Source organism: Myotis lucifugus, unplaced genomic scaffold (genome assembly GCF_000147115.1).
Source record: "Myotis lucifugus unplaced genomic scaffold, Myoluc2.0 scaffold_15, whole genome shotgun sequence".
Taxonomy (NCBI): Eukaryota; Metazoa; Chordata; class Mammalia; order Chiroptera; family Vespertilionidae; genus Myotis; species Myotis lucifugus.
Genome location: NW_005871063.1, coordinates 1,532,979 through 1,548,873, shown reverse-complemented (window position 1 = coordinate 1,548,873; position 15,895 = coordinate 1,532,979). Strand labels below are relative to the sequence as shown.

At 40.4% G+C, this 15,895-nt stretch overlaps 1 protein-coding gene, 1 long non-coding RNA gene and 1 pseudogene across 15 annotated transcripts in view; 1 reads left to right on the top strand and 2 right to left on the bottom strand.

The window, feature by feature from the left end:
• The window catches only part of AKAP9 (A-kinase anchoring protein 9), a 123,416-nt gene extending 114,950 nt beyond the window's left edge, over positions 1 to 8,466 (bottom strand). For all 14 annotated transcript variants that reach the window (XM_023750681.1, XM_023750688.1, XM_023750682.1 and 11 more), the window contains exon 1: positions 8,214 to 8,466. In XM_023750681.1, the coding sequence (XP_023606449.1) occupies positions 8,214 to 8,261 (48 nt within the window). In that variant the 5' untranslated portion in view covers positions 8,262 to 8,466. The remainder of the gene's footprint in view (positions 1 to 8,213) is intronic.
• A 210-nt stretch (positions 8,467 to 8,676) lies between these two features.
• On the top strand, positions 8,677 to 9,789 carry LOC106696427. Its single transcript, XR_002828270.1, has 2 exons — positions 8,677 to 8,854; positions 9,108 to 9,789. It is a non-coding gene; the product is annotated as an uncharacterized LOC106696427 (long non-coding RNA).
• A 221-nt stretch (positions 9,790 to 10,010) lies between these two features.
• On the bottom strand, positions 10,011 to 10,184 carry LOC111825176 (annotated as a pseudogene).
• Between the last annotated feature and the right edge of the window lie 5,711 nt (positions 10,185 to 15,895).

Below are 15,895 nucleotides of genomic sequence, written 5' to 3'. Positions count from 1 at the left end.
GTTTATTCCTAGGTATCTTAATTTTTTTGTTGCAATGGTAAATGGGATTTTTTTTTTAAGTTTCTCTTTCTGTGAGTTCATTATTGGTGTATAAAAAAGCCATAGATTTCTGGGTGTTAATTTTGTATCCTGCTACATTGCGGAATTCATTCAAGTCTAGTAGTTTTATGATGGAGTATTTAGGGTTTTCTTTGTACAATATCATGTCATCTGCAAATAATGACAGTTTTACTTCTTCTTTCCCAATTTGGATGCCTTTTATTTCTTCTTGTCTGATTGCTATGGCTAGCACTTCCAGTACTATGTTGAACAGGAGTGGTGAAAGCACTTGTTCATTTTCTTGTTCCTGTTCTCAGGGGAAATGGTTTTAGTTTTTGCCCATTGAGTATGATGTTGGCTATTCCCACTTTGCTGAGAGTTTTTATCAAGAAGGGTGTTGGATTTTGTCTAATGCTTTTTCTGCATCAATTGATATGATTATGTGATTTTTGTCTCTCAATTTGTTTATGTGATGTATAACGTTTATTAATTTGCAGATATTGTACCAGCATTGCATCCTCAGAATAAATCCCACTTGGTCATGGTTGATGACCTTTCTAATGTAATGCTGGATCAGATTTGCTAGAATTTTGTTGAGGATTTTAGCATCTATATTCATCAGGGATATTGGCCCGTAATTCTCTTTCTTTGTAGTGTCTTTATCTGGTTTTGGGATTAGGGTAATGCTGGCTTCATAGGAAGAGCTTGGAAATGTGCCTTCCTCTTAAATTTTTTGGAAGTCTGAGGAGGACAGGTTTTAGTTCTTCTTTGAATGTTTGGTAAAACTCCCCTGTGAAGCCATCTGAACTATGGTTTTTGTTTGCTGGAAGTTTTTTGGTTACTGCTTCAATTTGATCGGTAGTTATTGGCCTATTCAGGTTTTTTGATTTTTCCTGATTGAATTTGGAAGATTGTATTTTTCTAGGAATAGAAACTACAAATAGGAATAGCAACAGTAGCCATAGCTCTTAGAATAGTTATATGGATTAAATGAGATAATAAATGTAAAACCCTTAACACAATGTCTAGCATTAGAAAGTACTCAAAAACTGACAGCTACTATCATCAAACTCATATTCTTCTTTCTTCCACTCTCATCCTTTTCATTTTCCAAGTGAGAGACAATGAGGTAGGAACAGAAGTGGGGATAAATCAAGAAATATTTGGAAGGTAAAATCAGCAGGTGATTAACTGTTTAAAGAAATGCTGACCAATGAAAGATGCCTAATTTCAATTTCAGTAGAATCTTATTGAGAAATTTAGCTTTCCTTATAATTTATCACTTAATTTATTATGAGAACTTTTTCTAGCTTCCACATTAGAAGAAATTCACTTATATTTCAATAATCAGTAGTCTATAATAGATAAATATTCTGCAGTCATAGTTTAGCTCTTATTACAAAAACTTTATATCCTATATAATAAAAGGCCAGCAACCATAATGGCATAACCACCAGAATGACCAATCAACCAGTCACTATGAGGTGCATTAGTCCCTTCGCCCAGCCCACAGGCTCCGATCACTGGATAGCCAATGGGGAACCACAGAGGAACTGGGGTGTGTGGTGGTGGAGCGGGACTGGGGACTGACAACCAGGTGGCAGACCTCTTGGTCCCTCCCCCTGGCCTACAGTCTCCGATCATGGCGAACAGGGAACCACAGGAAACGGGTGGGTGGCGGCGGGATGGGATTGGGGACTGGCAAGCGGACGGAAGATGGCCCTGATTGCAGGCTAGGCCTAGGGACCCTATCCACGCACAATTTTGTGCGCTGGGACTCTAGTATAAAAATAAGAGGTGTTTTTGTTTGAAAATACTTTTTGCCCTAATTTTGTTATAGTCCAGTCACTTAGATATAGCCAATCTTTTCATTTCCTCTTTTCCATGTACTCATTCAATTCTGAGTTTCACGAATAGGACATAATAGACCTCCTTGCTAAGTCTCTCTTCATTGAATTTTATGGCTCTTTTACCCAATCACTTCCCTATCCCTGTTCTTGCCAACCTTTGGATTTGCCTTAAAAACCTTCTTCGATATTATACACTTCAAGAAGCTTGTTATGCTTACTCTTTCGTTCATATTATCTCTCTTAAAACTTATAATCTAAAAGTCATGGTTTTTTTCCCCCAACAAAGCCTAACAGTCACAAATTAGTTTTTAAGTCGCAGACAATGCACCATTGTTGTAATAAGTGTTGATGAAAGTATCAAACTGCTGTATCCACTATGAAAGTTATGTAAGCTATGTCACATCCTGTATAATAAAAGGGTAATATGCAATTTGACCGAATGGCCGAACAGTGGAATGACCATCCGGATGATCATCCGGGACCATGCTATGACACCCACTGGCACCAGGCCAGCCAAGGTGGGTGCAATGCGATTGGTCGGGGGCCCAGCCATCACCCCATGATCACCCCGTAGAGGGAGGTCCAGGCCACTGGCCAGCAGGGTGATCAATCAGGGGGCTCCATGATCGCCCCAAAGAGGGAGGTCCAGGCCACCAACGGGTGGGCTGTGGTGGGTGGGCAGGGCCTCCCTCTGCAAGGGAAGCCTGGGTCACGTGTGCTGGCAGCCGGAGGGAAGAAAGGCCTACTCTTGCACGAATTTCTTGCATCAGGCCTCTAGTACAAAAATAAAAAAGCTAGCCCTGGCTGGTGTGCTCAGTGGTTAGAGCAAAAGCCCTCCAACAGAAGGGTCACAGATTTGATTCTCAGTTAAGGGCACACACCTGGGTTGCAGGTTCGATCCCCAGCCCTGGTTGGGACACATGCAGGAGGCAAACAATTGATGTGTCTTTCTCACAACAATGTTTCTCTCTCTTTCTCTCTCTCTCTCTTCTTTCCTCCCTCCCTCCCTTCCTCCCACCCCTCCTTCCTTTCTTTCCCCCTTCCACACACACTCTCTCTAAAAATCAATGGAAACCTCAGATGAGGGTTAAAAAAAAGAAAGTTTAAAAGAAACAGGCAATGAACAACTTCCGTAGTAGTAGTGGAGCAGTGTATCTGATAGGCAAAGAAAAATTTTACACCATAAGTAACTTTGTCTATCAGTTATTGAAAAGTCATGTCACTAATATTCTAATATACAGCTTGCAATGACCACTGTTCTTTTTGCATAAAATTGGCACCATTGTCAAACTGAAAATGCTCATTAAACAAATAAATATCATATAGTTACTACTTATTAAATGTAATAGGCAAAATTTTAAATTATTATCCATCAAGCCCTAGCTGGTTTGAATCACTGGATAGAGGTTTTTTTTTGTTTTTTTTTTAATATATTTTATTGATTTTTTACAGAGAGGAAGGGAGAGAGATAGAGAGTTAGAAACATCGATGAGAGAGAAACATTGATCAGCTGCCTCCTGCACTTCTCCCACTGGGGATGTGCCCGCAACCCAGGTACGTGCCCTTGATCGGAATCGAACCCGGGACCCTTCAGTCTGCAGGCCGACGTTCCACTGGATAGAGTTTTTGCCTGCGGACTGTAGGGTCCTGGGTTCAATTCTGGTCAAGGGCACATGCCCGGGGTTGCGGGCTCGATCCCCAGTAGGGGGTGTGTGGGAGGCAGCTGATCAATGATTCTCCTTCATCACTGATGTTTCTATCTCCTTCTCCCTTCCTCTCTGAAATTAATAAAAATACAGTTTAAAAAATTATTCATCAAATAATGCCAATCATATAAATGCTGAATGGTGCACAAGTCTGGTTTTACAGAATTTTGCTACATTAGAATATTAAAAAGTATAAACAAAATATTAAAAATTATACCTAATGTGAATTTACAGGAGTAATAATTTCATACTAAATACACACTATCCTCTAATTTTGTTCGCTAATATTACAATACTTTCTTTATGTAATATTGCAAATAATTTTACTTGGAAAAAAAATGAAATAATTTAAAGTGGAGTTAGAATAGTTTGGTTCAACACAAGGATAGCCTGTGTCATGCTGTCCCTGTCAGCACCTTGTAAATGGGGTGAGCCCAGCTCTGAAAATATTTACTTAACAATGCAGTAATGTCTCACATCTCCCTGGGTGAGGCTTGCAACATTAACACTGAGGAAGTAACTGAGGGCCTAACAGCAAATAAAAAAGCCAACAAGTAACAGAAAAACTAAACTGTCATAAACGGCCTATTCACCAGGCTCCATTGGCCCTTGATTTCTACAAACCAGTTTATCTAACTCAGTTACTGGGTTCTCTAGTTACAGCAAATCTAAAATAGCAAGTTGGGGCAGAAGCAGATGAGGAGTAAGGCAGGATGAGCATGTCCATAGCAATGAGAACTGGCAGCAAGGAAAATCGGTAAAAACTACAAAACCAGAAATATCTATATATATCTAATAGTACAGAATCCCAACTACATAATACAAGCAACAATGAAATAAGATTAACAGCTGCCACCAGGTGGCTCAGTTGGTTGAAGCATTGTCCTGTAACACCAAAAAGTTTGTGGGTTTGACTCCTGGTCAGGGCACATACCTAGGTTTTGGGTTAGATACCTGGTCAGGAAGCATATGGGAGGCAACCAATCAATGTCTGTCTCTCCTCCCCACCCCCCCATCTTCCTCTCAATAAACATATCTTTGGGTATCTATAATAATAAAAGGGTAATATGCTAATTAGACCAGACGTCTTCTGGACTTCATTCTGGATGTCCTTCCTGACCAAGCTGGGCCGGAGGGAAGCCAGCCCGGTCCCGGGTGCCTGCGGGTGGTCGGGAAGCCGGTGGTGGCAGCTGGGGGAAGGAAGGTCTACTCTTGCATGAATTTTCATGCATTGGGCCTCTAGTGAGGATATAAAAAAAAAGAAGAAGAAGAAATAAGAATTACAGTTCCAGGACTGCACTAAAGTGAGGGCCTTAGGAAACCTTGTTATTCTGTGCATCATTTTCTTGTTCTGTATAACATGTTTTTCAACACAATATATCTGATAAGCTTTGTGTCTTTAGAAATGATATTTAAACATTTTTTTACTGATCATAAAAGAAATATATTGTACAGAATTTGGAAATGCTAGAAGTGTACAGAAAATTTAAATTGCCAATAACCCACCACCCAGAGATAACAATCATTTACATCTTGGTGGATTTTTTCCCCAGATTTCTTCACATATAAAAATGGAAATATATATTTTTGGTAACATTTTTATTAACCTTGCATTATCTGTGGGCATTTTCCCAACTCAAAAAGTCTTTGCAGAAATATTTTAATGACTACATATATAAAAATTTATTCTCTTGTCATTATGGACTTTGGTTGGTATAAAACATTTTATAATATATATTATACTGTACACATGACAAGTCATTTAAAAATTATTATTTATCAGATCTAGATACAGAAAGAAAAATGATCAGTAAAAAGCGTATCAAACACCAAGAAAAAATTTAAAAGTTGTGGTTTGTAAAACCAGGTTATCAAATACAGTATTTAAGTCCAATAAATAAACAAGACATTTAGAAAACTAAGTATCTAAATAAATTTTGGAAATAATCATTTTAAGTGATTTCTGATGCCAGCAATAAGAGACTTCCAATTAGGAGAATTCTGGATTACTATTATTAAATTACAACATGCTAGTGAAACAGCACCCATTAACAACTCATAGTCATTTTGCTCATTCATTCATTAAGCAAAAGAAATAAGAATTACGGTTTCAGGGCTACACTAAAGTGAGGGCCCTTAGGGAACCTAGTTATTCGGTTCTTGTTCTGTATAACATGTTCTTCAACATAATATATCTGATAAGCTTTGTTTAAGCAGCACCCATTAACAACGCATACTCATTCTGCTCATTCATTCATTCATCTACTATTCTATAGGCATTATGCTAGGCTGCATTAATATCAATATTAAGAGACTTCTTTGTAAAAGCCTTAAAAATAATGTAGCAGCATTTAAACATTTTAACAAATGAAAAAATTCACCTCAAATCCTACTAATCCTAATCCACTAACTGTATTTATTACCCAGTGTCTGTCTCGCCCACTAAACCGTGAGCAACTTGAGAACAAAGACTGCCACCACCTCTATATTTCCTCTATAAAAGAGAAGTTCAATGTAGGTTTGCCAAATGAGTTTACATTTACAATCCAAACTTTTTAAATCCTAATCTAAAAGCGCACATTTATACAAAGGAAATAATGTAGACACTATTTTTAATGATGCTGTTTTATCTTTTCCATGTTCCTATCAGTCTTCATAATCTTAATGCTGCATAATATCCCATCACACTTATATAATATAGTTTAGAAAACAATTATCCTAATATTGTCTTTGAAGCTTGTTTCTAGTGTTTTTATATGGTATAGCTAATGCTCCAGCAAATATACCTTGCTTTCTAAGTCTCACAGATTTACTTCTGACTGGAAAAATTGGGCTCAACAATAGGGGAATATAATCTTCTACAATAAAAGGGAATGTTAAAGAGATTTTTTTACCCCATAGGGAGAATTTAAAAGACAAAGAACACACATACAAAGAAACTCTTAGAATTCCTTTTTGCCAAATCAAAGCAATTTAAATAAATCCTCTATTAGGAAATGTGCTGTCCAAAGGAAAGTACGTTTTGTAGGACTGCTTCACACATATTTAGAAAAGATACTTCTCGGGGCAAGGAGTAAAAATTCTGAGGTAACAAACATAATGTCTACTTAAAACGTCAATGCTTTTGGAAGGAGGTGCACACTTTACCTCCACTTTCTTGGGTTCAGAGAACTTGCTCAGATCCTCAGGCTGAAGAAATGTAAGCAACTTAGGGCTTCTGAAGATGCCTTGATTCCCCTTTCCTTCCATTTATAGATCCTAAAGTAACATAATCCACCTGGTAATATACAAGCACTTAAGCGTTGACCTCTGAAGGGGCTTGTGAGAAAGCCAACTATATTTTAGAAATATGAGGCTAGTTCATATACACATTCATTTAAGAGAGTTGTGTTGAGCATCTACTATTATATCTCTGCAGTATGGGCCTCCAGTGATTACTGAAATAATAGACCACGTCTCCTTTGTCACTTTATTTGGAGGAAGGGAAGAAGAGAGAAAAAGCAGTTAACCAGATTATAATTTAATTGTGGTCCAAGTATGATTGCTAACAATCATCTCAAATGAGATAATATAATCTATAAAAGATACCTTCATTATAGGGAAGGGGGCCTTTGAAGCCAGCCAAAAGATATGCTCAACTCTGTAATTTTTTAAATCTTCACCCGAGGATATATTTTTATTGATTTTTAGAGAGAGAGAAGAAGGAAGAGAAAGAGAGAAATATCGATGGGTTGCCTCCTACAATGCACCCTGACCGGGAATTGAACCTACAACCGTTTAGTGTACGGGAGGACGCTCCAACTGAACCACCTGGCCAGGGCTCAAGTATGGGATTTTTTTTAAATGCTATTGAATGTATATTGTCTATGTCAAATTTTTCATGAAGCCCAGTGAAAAAACCCGTGTATAATTTTGTGTTGCCTGCTTTACAGTATTGTTTAAAACACACACGTAATGACTCGCCAAGACATAGAATTCACTTATTTGGAGCAGGAATTGCATAGGTGTCGCTGAGGCTATGGAGCCTCCCCTCCCTAGAAGTTCCATGCACAGTACATACCGCACTAACATTCCGCACCACACAAAAGCGCATACCATGACAAAGACTCCCAACGCACACACGCGCGCACACACACGCACACACAGCCATGCCTCTGAGGGCGCCCGCACGCCGCGCACAGCTGGCACTTGTGGCACCCTCGGCCGGCCCCCGAGGAGGCAGCTGTCACAGGCCGTCCCACGCCCAGGAGGCCAGCGGGCAGCTAAGAAAGCCGAGGTCATGATCCGCGAGCAAATCCCGCACCCAAGAAGGAAAAGCCCCAAAGCCCAACTTGAAAAGCACAAGGACTGCGCTCCCCAGAAAACTGCCCCCCAGCGCGACAGGCTGGAGATCCAGAAGCCATAGACACCAGCGCATAGCAATACCGTCAAGGGGGGGTGTCGTTGGGGGATCCCGAGAAAGAAGCCACCCCACCCCGTCCCCACGGAAGTATCTGCTGGGTGCACCGCCAGCGTTTTCCTGGGAAAGGAGAGCAAGGCGAGGGGGAGGCAGACCTGCACCCCCTCCCTCCCCTCCAGCCACCGCCCCCACCGCGGCCCTGCAGCCGGCGGCTCTCACCTTCGCTTTGCCCAACTCCAGCTTCTTCTGTCTCTCCTCGTCCTCCATGGCCTCTGCGGAGAAGGCTGGGGGGCAGGCAGAGAGAGGGCGGGGGAAGGAGGGAAAGGTCGGTTCAGGCGGAGGGGGCACCTCCGGCGCCGGCGCCGGGAGCCAGGCCGGCAGCGCTCCCCCCGGCGGAGTGGAACGGCTCCGCGCTCAGAGGCTGGCGGCCCTCGGGCGCCCGGGCAGCGCCGTCACCGCCGCCGCCATCTTCGTCTCCACGTAAACACACGGGGGGCGGGGGGAGGAACGTCGGTCCGCGCAGCCTCCGCGCGCCCGGGTGCCGGCAGGTGCGCCCGCCGCCCCGCCCTCCCCGCGCCCGCGGCCCCGCTCGGCGCCCGGGGGCGCCCACCACCCGGCCTGGAACCGGCCCGGAACCGGCCCCCACCGGCGCGGGGCGAGCCCCCTTCCCGGACGAACGCCCCGGGGCCGGCCTGGCTGCGGAGGTGGGAGAGGGGGTGTGTCCCGGGCGCCCGCGGACCCCACCCCGCGTCCCAGGGACTCTGGTCGCTTTTCAGACACGGAGATGTTTCAAGTTACAAAAAATAACAGGCCTGGTGATGGACGGTGAACACACAATACAGTGTACAAGTCTCACCCCGGTAAATCCAGTAAAAAGGGAGAACACCGCTGCAGAATGGGAGGGAATAATAGTAATAAAAATAACAGATGCCTAACGGTGCAATCGGTGACACTGAGAAACCCCAAAGGAAAAGATTAGGGGTGGGAGGAAGGGACCCAAGGGACCTCAGTTTTCAGCCTGGATTGACTCCCCGACTGGAAGAATTGGGAGTAGCCAGCAGCTCTCATCACTTCTTCTTCTTTTTTTTTTTTTAATTTTTTTATTGATTTCAGAGAGGAAGAGAGAGAAAGTCAACGATGAGAATCACTGACCCGCTGCCTCGGGCGCGTCCCCAGGAGGGGGCGGGGCCTGCCGCGGGGCAGGTGTCCTGGCGGGACCTCCCGGCTCCTAGGTTGGTGCTCGAACTCCCCTGGGGGGCTCATCACTTCTTCAGCTGGAAGTCCGTCCCCCCAGTCTCCGTTGGTCCTTCAAGGTTCACCTCACATTCCGCCCCGCATAACTTTCCTGATCTCTGTTCCCTCCACGCAACTGTGAGTAACATCACAACGTATAGCCCCCTCCCTCCTCCTTTCCCCTTAGCCATGGTGTCCTGGAAGGAGCCGAGGCTTGGAACCTTGTTGGGGACAAAGCCGGTGTACACTGACTTTCTAGCTTGAATGACCTTGAGCAAGTTACCCGTCCTCCCTGAGTTTACTTGCAAGTATGGGAAGGGTTGTTAATACATATGAGTTGACATATGTGACTGCCACTGGTGTATTAGAACGTCCTCAGTTAATGTCAGTTTTCTTTCTCTTTGTATTTTCTTTAGGTATCTGCATGATATTTTAATCATTTGTGCACTTTTTAGTTCACCTCATGCTCCCAACTCCTTGATACCAGAGACTGTCTTTCTCATCTTGGCATTACTAAAATGACTTGCACAGTCCTTTGCACCCAAACTCTTGTTAAATTAAACTGAACCGATGTAACAAATTAAGCATTACTCTTTCCTTTTTCTTTTATGTTCTCTCAATATTTCCTCTTTTCTCCCCACCCTTTCTTGGGGTGAACTACACATTTTTAAAAAATATATTTCTTTTTTGATTTCAGAGTGGAAGGAAGAGGTAGAGAGAGATAGAAACATCAATGATGAGAGAGCATCATTGATTGGCTGCCTCCTGCAGGCCACCTACTGGGGATCTAGCCTGAAACCCTGGCATGTGCCCCTGGCCAGAATCAAACCTGGGACCCTTCAGTCCACAGGCCAATGTTCTATCCACTGAGCCAAACTGGCTAGGGCTGAACTACACATTTTAAACTGATAAGAACAGATACTACACTTGATCTTAGCCAAAAGGCCGAGAAGCGATTGAACCAGATGTGAACTGAAATAAGTTTGAATTCAATCATAGAAAGGGTGTTAAGAGAAAATTGGGATTAAAAAATGAAAAGGAAGAAAGATCTCAAGTCTACCACAAACTGAAGACTAGTTTTAAGTAGCCCTGATTTAGAAATTCTTAGATTTGAAGATTTTTTGTTCTCAAACTCCATAATGCACACGTAATTGTGCCAGCTTGTAACACCCAAGTATACTACATTGTCTTGTTATCTTAACTTGAATTGGGAAGTGGGTGAGATTAGACATTTTATCATAGGAATAAAAGAACTGAGATAATTAAAGAAATAGTGATTTATTCTGTCACCCTCCAAGCTAAGAATAAAACTAGGACTAGAACTAAGTTTCTAATAGAGCAGTAATTTAAATACTGCCTGGATTAAGGGATTATGTTTGTAGGTTGTGATTGCCTAGGACTGTGGTCGGCAAACTGCGGCTTGCGAGCCACATGCGGCTCTTTGGCCCCTTGAGTGTGGCTCTTCCTAATATTTATTGTGTAACTGATATACCAAGGATTTTGATTGCTTCTTTTAAATTTTCTAAGTCTAGGATGATATATTGAGGATCTAGATACATAGTCCTATGGTAATAAAACTATGTTATTGTAACCTGGACCAAAATTATTAGGTGAAAACTTTCACCTATGATTTTTCTGCTAAACAAGATAGAATAATTATCTGCTGAGCTGTTTCACCACTTTGTCCATTTTCATGGCTTTGCTTCCCTGATTAGAAGACATTGCCAGCTACCATTTCCATTGAACATTTCCCACCATCACTTGCCATGCAAACTGCCTAAAACTGTGCTCAAGATCTTCCCTCCAGTAGCAATACTTCCAAACTCTATTTCAGTTAATGACTTTCTTCCAGTCTCCTCAACTTGAGATTCTGGAAACATCTTGTATTTCTTTCTATCTTGTCCAGCATATCTATCAGGCACACATCCTTTCATTCCCAAAGCCTCTTGATTCCTTCCCAGCTTTTTCTGTTCCACAGCCAACATAAAAGATTAGACTCTCATTATCTCATATTTTGAAAATTTTAGAAGACTCCAAGCTGGTATGTCAGCTTCATTCCTTCCCATTACATTCTAGTCTTCAAAACTCTGTCAGATTAACTTTCTAAGATTCAATTTTCACTAAGCCATCTCTCTATATAAAAGCTTACGCGACCGAATGGTCGAATGACCAATTGACCGGTCACTATGATGCGCACTGACCACCAGGGGGCAGGTGCTCAATGCAGGAGCTCCCACAGCCAACCTCCTGCAGCTGGCCAACCTCCTGCAGTTCCTCCCCCCACCAGCCAACCTCCCTTGGCCCCAATTGGCCCTGATTGCTGGTCAGGCCAAGGGACCCTTCCCATGCACGAATTCGTGCACCGGGCCTCTAGTTCCAATATAAAATGACTTCCTACTGCCCATAAAATGAACATCAAATTCCTAAATCCGACATTCAAGGCCTTCCATAATTTGCCTGTATTACTCTGTAGTTCTAACTCTAACTCCTCCCCCTAACCTATTCCCAGTTCTAGTCAGACAGGTGCTCCCTGGGCTCCCCAGGCCTTGATTGCTGAATCACATTTTACACAATGCCAGAAAATCCATACACATACAATTAAGGTTTTTTTTTTTTTTTGCAAATGTGACTACTGCCCTTTGCAATTAGGGTTGAAGTAAAGAAAAAGAAGACATTAAATGCTAAAACGAAAAATGTTTATTTTTACTTATTAGGGTAAAAATTAGAGATGAGAGGTATATACAGAAAATAAAAGTAGGCATAGTGGTGTATCTTCTACATTTTATAGAATAAAAATCAGAAGGCTTAAGAGGTTAATTGATATGTCCAACTTTCTATAGTCCTACCAAGTCCTAGTCCAAGATTCCCTGATTTAAGTCTTACTCCAATTTGCCAAGCTGCTTTTCCAAACAAAATGAGTACTTGAATAAATACAGAGTGAGGCAAAAGTAGGTTTACAGTTGTTTTTATGAAAAATGATACAATAATTAATCAACAATAATACAAGAATACACTGTGTTTAAAGTACTCACAACTGTAAACCTACTTTTGCCCCAACCTGTACATGCTTACAGAATGTATTAAAAATTTTAGGACATTTTTTGGTTAAAGGTTTTGGTTTCAAATGGTTATTCATGACTTATGACACTAGTACTCATTTAGAGTGACCTACTGAACCTAATGAAGAGTTAGAGAAATCTAAGGTGTTACTATTATCAAGATGGAATTGTAAACCTGCAGTCCAAGACATTGCAATTGGTTACTGAATACAATCTATACTAATTTCAGATCTTCAAGGATTTTTATACTTCTAAGCAGTGATAGAATATAAACTAAATGAGTTTTTCAAGAGTTATGTCATGTAGTTTTTGAGTCAAGAAACATTTTGTCTAAGTATGCAAGAAAATTTCAAATAATTTATCTTCCAGGGCCTCTTCTGTTTCAGCCATGCGTCTGTGAAATGCTAAATACTGACTACCCATATAATGCCCTTCTTAGGAAAATGCCTTGAGTTGCAATGGCTTGTTCTGAATTTAAGTGAAACCCGTCTTATTTATCCTGGTCTACAAATGTTTGGACCTCTGAAAAAACTGGACAAAAGGAGGCTGACCTCCTGTGAATTAGTGTAGAAAAAAAATCTAACCAATTTCAGCATTCCATTTTGAATGGTAATGTATGGACCTAATCACATTCTCTCTCTCTTAGAAAGTAAGATGCCTTGTGAACAAAGAGAATTTAGGCATGACTCCAATTTTCCATGAGACCTGGCCTGCTATACTTCCCAGTCTTGACAAACCCAGAATAACTCTATGACTCAGAAGATAAACTCTTGGGCTACCTTACATCTTGGCATGTCCTTTCCAAGAACCTCCACTGCCAAAGGTGACCTGAGTTTAAATTTTCTTTTCATCTCTAAGGTGCCTAACAGATAGATCTTATGTAAACTGCATGCATTTTAAAAATGAACAAAATAATATAAACTACTTGAATTTTTTTGCATCCCTGGGATTAATATATATTTTCATATTAATTTCTATTTCCCAATCCTTTATCTAAGAAACCAGGAATAGAACTCACCATTGTGAAGTAATTCTGAATAGTATGTTTATATACCCCTACGTGTGCATGTGTGCATAGCAGTCTATTAACCTTGATTAGATAGTCTCTTGGAATAAGCTATCAGCTAGTAATCATCACAAACTTCTTTTTTTTAAAATTAAAGGCCCGAAGTACCATTTGGAGCTCTGCAGCAATGATTTACTAAAAGCTACCTAAAAGTTTGAAAGCACTAATTGTGTCAGAAGGTATTGAACCTGACATCTATATTGACAAATAAACTGACATAGAAATTGTACCACTTTTTGAAAGAAAATATCATAAATTACTAATTTAAAATATAGAATCTCAATGTATACATAGATAATTATGACTTAGAATGATAAAGTTTGCTGATTTGCCTTTACAAGAGTGATTTTAATTTTTATCTTTAAATATTTCTATAGTAGTTTTAAAAATTTGATATTTTGTTAATATCCAGATTACATTTATTAATTTTTCGATTTTATACCTTCTACTACAGTGGTTCTCAAACACAAAGTGAATATGAATTTCATGGAGTGTTTATTAGAAATGTAAATTTCCTAGGTCACAGGTCTGAGCCAGACCTAAGGGACTCAGGAATACTGCACGTTTAACAAGCTGTCCATTTGACAGTGACACAGGTGGTCAGAGGGCAAACCTAGTATTATATACTGAATGCCCAAAACCTGCTCTTATAATAGCAGTAAATGATAATTCTACTTTATCTATTCTCAGGCTGATAATCTTGCAGTCACCATTGTTTCGTCTCTTCTCTCATAACTCACATCCAGTCCAATAGCAAAGTGTTAAAATATATCCATAATCCTGCCAGTTGTTCCCACTTCCACAAGTACCACCCTGAACCAAGCCACCATCATCTCTCACCTTGATTTTTACTTGGTCTCTCTGCTTCTACCTTTGCCTTCTCATAGTATATTCTCTACAGTAGTCAGACTGATCCTTAAAAAATGGAAATCACATCGTGTCATTTTTTCTTCGCAAAACCCTTTTTTAGCATTCCATATCATTCAGAGTAAACCCCCACAAGCTCATAACACCTACCAAATCTGGTCTCGGATCTTATCTAGCCTCTCTGCCTTACTGACTCTGACCTAGCCACACTGGCCTACTTGGTCTTTCTTCAAAAGGGCAAGCAGGTACCCAACTCAGAGTCTTTGCACTTGTTATTCCCCCTGCCTGAAATGTTCTTCCCTAGATAGCCAGACAGCTCGCTTTCTAATCCTTCCTGCATAATTATTGGCTTCTCAAAGAAGGCTGTTCTTGAATACCCTATTAATGTGTCCTCCTCTCAGATTTATCCCCTTCACTTTCTGTTATCACTTTCTAAAACTATACTAGTTGGATGTTGGACCTACTCCATTCCTTGCCTGGCTTCATTTATTTTTTATTTTCTTATTTCACAGCACTTGTTACTACCTGACATAATTTACTTTATATCTCTCTCCAATCTCATGCCATAAGTACCCCTAAAACAGGACTTTGTTTAATTTGTGCATTGTTATATCCCAAAAGTCTGGCACATGGTAGGTGCTCAATCAATATTTGTTGAAAGAACAAATGAATATTTTACTCCTCTCTCTCCCTTTGCTTTAATATTTACTTAAATATTAACTAAATCTGTAGTAACACTACCCATCATTCTTTGGTAGTCCTCCAAATCAATTAATATTCTATTCTAATGATGGAAAATCATTGTTATTTGTTCCTTTTCCACTAATTCTTGAACAGTGCTGTTCTATAGAACTTTCCATAATGACTATCTACACTAATCTGGTAGCCACTAGCCACATGCGGTTATTGCACAGTTCAAATGTGGCTACTGCAACTAAGGGACTGGATTTTTAATTTAATTTAATTTTAAAAAGCAACATGTAGCCAAGTAGCTATTATATTGGACAGTATAGTTTTGAATAATATAATTTTTAGCGTTCCAATTAGCCATTTCATAATTTTACATTTTTATTTTTTTTAAAAGAAAACCTTTATGGTAACTTAAGATTATTTTTTTAACCATGAAGCAAGTCGCTTCATATTCTCATTTAAATTTTTTTCATTGGTTTCTTTACAATTTAAACTTATATTTACCTTGAAATGTGTTGTGTGCATTTTAAATATTAATATGTAAATAAGGTAACCAGAACGTTTTAATAAAAGGAATGAAATGTAACTTTCATCATAAAATTTAAAACTGGGAAATTCATTTTAGTGGATGTTTTTTGGTTACTCAAAAGCCATTCCTGCCCTGGCTGATGTGACTCGGTTGGGTGTTGGCCTGTGCACTGAAGGGGTGCCAGTTCAATTCCAGGTTAGGCCACATACCTGGCTTGCCAGCTATATCCCCGTAAGGGGGCGTGCAGAAGACAGCCAATTGATGTTTTGCTCTTTCATCGATGTTTCTCTCTCTTTCTCCCTCTCTCTTCCTATCTCTTTAAAAATCAATTTTAAAAAATCTAAAAAAAAAAAGCCATTCCCAACCTGCTTCTCCTTTGTAACCTCCCATGATAGAAGCTAGAAACACAAAAACACAAATACTTTCTGAGCCTTCTTTGCAGCAATGACTGGCAATG